Source organism: Canis lupus, chromosome 8, assembly GCF_003254725.2.
Source record: "Canis lupus dingo isolate Sandy chromosome 8, ASM325472v2, whole genome shotgun sequence".
NCBI lineage: Eukaryota > Metazoa > Chordata > Mammalia > Carnivora > Canidae > Canis > Canis lupus.
In genome coordinates, this window is record NC_064250.1 from 50,430,367 (window position 1) to 50,437,002 (window position 6,636).

The following is a 6,636-nucleotide window of genomic DNA, read 5'->3' on the forward strand; positions in this document are numbered from 1 at the left end:
AAGCTCAGATGTTACCTTCCCTTTCCATAGGCTCACCCCCCACCACCCCATTTAATACTGTCATCTGCCTGCCCATGGGGCCCTCTCAATCCCCCATAACCTGCTCTACTTCTCCCTATAACATGTAATGTCTTCTAGCAAATACATAACTTATTTATTATGTTTGTCTGACTCCTGTCTCATTAGAACATAAGCTCCAAAAAAAAAAAAAGAACATAAGCTCCATAGGGACCAGTATTTTTACTGTGCTCTGTCCACTGATCTATCACAATCTCCTAGAAGAGAGCATTAAACTCAATGTTTGTTTAATGAAAGACTAACAAGCTAACATATTTTATTTTATTTTATTTTGATTTTTTTTGTTTTTTTTTTTTTCAAGCTAACATATTTTAAAAACTGGAATCCACTATTTAATCTATGGAATTTCTAGCAAATGAAGGTTAACATAATGAGGCCAAGACACTTTTTCCTAACAAAATACATAAGCCTGAGTCTAATATCACAGGAACCTTAAGACTAATCAGAGGACAGTCTGTAATCTGCAATAGAACATACCCAATTTTGGCTGGCATGTAGAGCATCAATGGCACCACTGGAGAATCTTCATTTCCATAAATGATGAAGCCCATCTCTTTCAGACGTCTCCTGAAATACCTGGTGTTTTCAGCTAACTGCTGTATACACTGTTTGCCTGGAAAATCATGAGGAGGAAAATAAAAATAATATTAAGATAAAAGGAGTGGGGCAGCCCCAGTGGCACAGCGGTTTAGCGCCGCATGCAGCCCGGGGTGTGATCCTGGAGACCTGGGATTGAGTCCTGCGTCGGGCTCCCTGCATGGAGCCTGCTTCTCCCTCTGCCTGTGTCTCTGCCTCTCTCTGAGTAAATAAATAAAATCTTAATAAAAAAAAAAAAAGGAGTGGAAAAAAGATAGCAATCTCCTCTATCTCCATTCTATCAGCCATGATATGTTTGGTTCTGCATGTCTTTTTTTTGTCTTTTTTTAAGCTTTTATTTATTTATTCATGAGAGAGACACACACACACACAGAAGCAGAGACACAGAAAGAGGGAGAAGCAGGCTCTATGCAGGAAGCCCGACATGGGACTCGATCCCGGGTCCCCAGGATCAGGCCCTGGGCTGAAGGCGGCGCTAAACCGCTGAGCTACCCCTGCTGCCCTGGTTATGCATTTCTAACATAAAATATTTTCACAGAACAAACTGTATGAAATATAAAAATAAATCTTGCTTTGTATTCTGTCACAGTAGGTATTATTGGCAGATTTTGAAATAATGTACAAAGTGAAGTTTAACTATTAGTATTTTCGTGACACATTAGCATCTTCAAACATTCTCATCAATACACCTCATTTAACATTCTACCATTCCTTCACAGTAGGTAGAATATTCACTGTTCTCTTTATTTGATCAGGCAACTCTCACAAAGGTGGTAACTGGCTTAGCGTCACATGGTAAGTAATAAGGCACAGCTGAGACTAGAACCTAGGTTTCTGGACTTCAATATTCATTCCAATGAACTGCACTGCAAATAATTTTACAAATAAGATCAGATCTAGAGCCATTTAGAGCTTCAAATTCTCCTCTTCAGAGTTTGATTTTTATGTCACCATTTCCCTGAAACTTCTATCAGACAACAGTGTATCCATAATAATGTAAAATCATATTTTTAATCCTAATTTGTTCATCGTCCCTAAAATACAAATGGATTAAAACAAACATTTCTCAGGGTGCCTGGGTAGCTTAGTCAGTTTGGCATCTGCCTCTGGCTCAGGTCCTGATCCCAGGGTCCTGGAATCGAGCTCCCTGCTCAAAAAGGAGTCTGCTTCTCCCTCTCGCTCTGCCCCTCCCCCTGCTTTGCTCTCTCTCATGGGGTCTCAAATAAATAAGATCTTAAACAAAATTTTCTGAAATTGCTGACTAAATATTTGGACTGGTTTTTGACATTATGGTAGGTCAGTCTATGAACAGAGGTCCAAACAATTGTTCTGTTCTAAAGATAAGCCTAAATTCAAAACATCAGCTTGCAAAGGACTAACAACTGTTACAGGGTCTTTTCAGCCACGAATACTCACAAACAAGAAAAGGTTGCAGTTGTTTTTTCACATACATTAGAGAGTCAAGAAATTCACATTTTAAAAAATACATATATCATACAATTCAAAAGATAAGTTAATCCCGTCGATCAGAAATACAGGTGGTTAACAAATGTCCTTAGAATACCAACCCATCAAAAAAAAAAAAAAAAAAAAAAAGAATACCAACCCATCCATTCATTGATGAAAAGTTACCCTAGATAAGTCTGTTACAAATAACCCCAAGTTAATACTTTGTGCAAATAACTTCAAGTGGACCAGAGAATAACACTCAAGTTTAGACTGGCTTACTGTGAATGCTGAAGAATGCCACTTCAGTTATGACACTTGTCTTAAAATAACAAAGCAGACATTAAAGTATGTTACATTTAGGTACGCTGAGAACTGATGAGCCCCTGTGCCCAAGTTTTTCTCCACAAATACCAGTACATGCTTATTCTACATTTAGAAAGTGAGACTTCTACTTCTGGCCAGGATAGACTACCCAGGACCAGATTTACCTTTCTGCTGTAATCAACAGAAAACTAGACAAAGCACATAAAAGAAAATGTACATAAAATGGTTTTCAAACACCAGGTCATTGGCAGCACAGAACTGTGCTGCTGGAGACGAGGAAGACCAGACATGAGCCTCTGGATTGCTCCGTGACTGGCTAGAGGCAGGTCCCAGGCTTCTGCCCAGGGAGAGGAACCTAGCCTGGTCAGGTGAGGATACCGGAGATGGGAGCTGAAGATGCTAAGGTGGCTAGGATTTGTTGGGAGCAAAGAGGAGAGGAGAGAGGTGCAAAGGGAGAGGTGGGGCGGGGGGGAGGCTCTGAGGAAGGGTCCTCTTGAGCCTTTGGTAAAGTGTCATCTGCCCTGCATGAGAAGAAACCTCCAGGGCCTGGGGAAAGAGCCACCAGAAAGCAGCGGAGTGAACAGTTTCTGGTGCTCATGTGGAGCTGACCATATTTTCACCTCCCCAAATTAAAGACCTCAGAATCACACTTAGCTGGGGAGTGAAATTAGCCCTAGACTAAAAGTTGCTGTGGATCCACTCTAACAAACCTTAAAAGCAAGTCTGGAAAGGATCCAACTGATTCTTATTTATTTTTTTAAAAGAGTTTATTTATTGAGACACACAGAGAGAGAAGCAGAGACACAGGGAGAGGGAGAAGCAGGCTCCATGCAGGGAACCTGAAGTGGGACTCGATCCCGGGTCTCCAGGATCACACCCCGGGCTGCAGGCGGTGCCAAACCACTGCGCCACCAGGGCTGCCCCATGATCCAACGGATTCTTTTTTTTTCTTTCTTTTTTTGATCCAACTGATACTAATAACAAAGTCCAACACTACCTAAATAAAGGAATACGACAAAGTGCAGGCCCCTGATAATGTAAAATTTACATCATCTGGCATACAATAAAAAATTCTAAGCATTCAAAGAAACAGGAAAATACGACCCACCAACCAGGAGATAAGTCAATCTACAGAAACAGACCAGAAATAACAGAGTATTGGCAGACAAGGAGGCACAAAATGCTAATTATCCTCCATACACTGAGAAAGGTGGAGGAAACATGATAAAGGGAGAAAGGAAATAAAGAGGAACAAACAATTGATACATGCAACAATGCTGATGAATCTCAAAAGCATTATGTTAAAAAAAAAAAAAGCATTATGTTACATGAAATAAGCCAGCCACAGAAGACTACAGACTGCGCACATTTGTTTGTAGGATATTCTAAAAAAAGACATAGGTATAGATACAGAAAACAGATGAGTGATTGCCAGGGAGTGGAGAGAGGACTGACAACAAAGGGGTACAAGGGAACTTTTGGGGGGTGACAAAAACATTCTATCCTTCAATTGTGGTATCGTTACCAGACTGCATACATTTGTCAAAACTCATGGAATTGGGCAGCCCCAGTGGCTCAGCAGTTTAGCTCCACCTTTCGCCTGGGGTGTGATCCTGGATACCCGGGATCGAGTCCCACCTCAGGCTCCCTGCATGGAGCCTGCTTCTCCCTCTGCCTGTGTCTCTGCCTCTCTCTTTCTCTGTGTCTCTCATGAATAAAACAAATAAAAATAATAAAAAAACAAACTCATGGAATTATACACTTAAAATTGGTGAATTATACTGTATACAATTGATAACTCCTTAAAGATCATTTTTAGAACACTGAGTGATACACCTGCATATTAGTATATCTTACTTTTTTCTGCACCCACTTTATTATTTTGCAACTTGTGACCTTTTTCTCATCACAAACCAATTAAAAAAAAATTCTTTTTCTCATTTGAAGAACATCAAGAAAAATTAAGGAGGAATCACGGAAAAGAAGAAATCTTAAGGAGGTAGACCTTAACTTTTCCAATTACTATATCATTCTAACCAAGTTTTCTTTAATGAGAGGAAGTGAAAAGTCTCAGTCTCCCTATTCATCACCACCTGCTCCTTGACAAGAAGAGTCCTGGAAGAAAATAATCTAAGATGACTCTTGCGTAGCACAACCTGAAGACAGTGGGAACGGGCATTTAAAATCTCCAACTTATACATCCCCATTCTTGCTGAACAGTTTTCCTTTCAGTTAAACCGCTGAGCCACCCAGGCTGCCCTCTTTTTCTTTTCTTAAAGTAATCTTTACACCAACACTGGGCTCAAACTGAGGACTCCAAGATCAAGAGTCACATGTTCCATCGAGTGAGCCAGCCAGGTACCCCTCTAATAGGGATTTAAAACAAGTGTAGGGACACCTGGGTGGCTCAGTGGTTAGTGGTTAAGTGGCTGCCTTCAGCCCAGGGCGTGATCCTGGAGTCCCGAGATCGAGTCCTACATCCGGCTCCCTGCATGGAGCCTGCTTCTCCCTCTGCCTATGCCTCTCTCCGTGTCTCTAATGAATAAATAAATAAAATTAAAAAAAAAAAAAGCAAAGTGTAAAAAGAAGGCTTAGTCTTGTTCACAAAAATACCCCCTAACTTAAAATGTCTTTATCCTTTTACGAACACAGATGGTAATAGAATAGGTCAGGATCCTTCTCTACTTCTTAAACGTAAATCAATCTATCTATCTATCTATCTATCTATTTATTTATTTATTATTTATTTATTAGATTTTATTTATTCATGAGAGACACAGAGAGAGAGAGAGAGAGAGAGGCAGAGACATAGACAGACGTAGAAGCAGGCTCCACGCAGGTAGCCTGATGTGGGACTTGATCCCGGGTCTCCAGGATCAGGCCCTGGGATGAAGGCGGCACTAAACCACTGAGCCACTAGGGCTGCCCTAAATCTTTTTTTTTTTAAGATTTATTTATTTATTCATTTATGATAGACATAGAGAGAGAGAGAGAGAGAGAGGGGCAGAGACACAGGCAGAGGGAGAAGCAGGCTCCATGCCAGGAGCCCTACGCGGGACTCTATCCCGGATCTCGATCCCGGATCTCCAGGATCGCGCCCTGGGCCAAAGGCAGGCGCCAAACTGCTGAGCTACCTGGGGATCCCCAACATAAATCTCTACTTTTAAGGATGATAAAAAGCATCAAAGCAATTTTGAGAAAACCTCTATACTGATTCTCTTGACCCTTACAACTAAACCTCACTCTATGGCTGTGTGTTTGTGGAGTTCTTCAATATGGTTAGAATTAAACCATTTTTAGAATCTCTTCAAAAAAATCTACAGCTTGGCATAAAAGAAAGAAAAGGAAGCAGGAGTACATAATTTATTTCTCAGAAAATGTAAAAGATAACTTTAATAGGTCATTTTTAGTCCTCAACTTCTTTGCAATAAATTTTATGCTTATGAAGTAATGAAGGATCAATAGATTGTGATGGCATCATTAGATCTAATACTTTTAAGAAAACAGAAAACCTAAAAACAAGGGGCATCATAATTATCTACCTATTGACAACCTATTATTAATAACTTTGAATCACTTTTACAAAATAGATTAGATTTGGGGGCTATATTCATTAACCAATGTCAAATATGTGAAGCTGAACCAATTGCATTTCAGATATTCTCCAAGACGTACGTTTTTATCAAGTCTTAATCCACATTCTTCAGGATTCTCAGCCATGTAAGCTTAACATATGAAGGAACTACTGGATAATTACTCAAAATTTCATTAGCCCTCCCAGACAGGTTATCAATCAGAACAGATAGTGTTCTATGAGCTACAAATTTTCTAAGGTCCTAGGACTAGTTAAAAAAAAAAAACAGGATAAGACCTATGTACCAACTAAAGGGATGCAAAGGACAGCAGATATTTTGTCTTAAATGGCATTCGTGCTAACTACTCAGAACTTATGCTCCAAAAAATATAGCATGTACTCACGTACTTAAATAGCAATATAATTGTCAATTTAGCTGATGAGATTTTATATAATTTATAACATAATCAACAAAATGTGTTTGAATCTGCAACTTCAAAAATAACATTTCCAGTGTTAAATGAAATCTTTCAAAAGAAAGGACACAAACATAAATGATGTTCAGCCAGAGTTGATCCCCTAACTCACATCATACTCCATTATACAGCTCCTAA

The 6,636-nt window shown here is 39.6% G+C and overlaps 1 protein-coding gene across 3 annotated transcripts in view; it reads right to left on the bottom strand.

Moving 5' to 3' along the window:
- The window catches only part of SPTLC2 (serine palmitoyltransferase long chain base subunit 2), a 109,423-nt gene that overhangs the window by 13,966 nt on the left and 88,821 nt on the right, over positions 1 to 6,636 (bottom strand). For 2 of the 3 annotated variants that reach the window (XM_049113359.1, XM_025442489.3), the window contains exon 10: positions 556 to 691. The exons of the other annotated variant lie outside the window; for it this stretch is intronic. In XM_049113359.1, the coding sequence (XP_048969316.1) occupies positions 556 to 691 (136 nt within the window). The remainder of the gene's footprint in view (positions 1 to 555; positions 692 to 6,636) is intronic. 3 annotated transcript variants of the gene reach the window in all.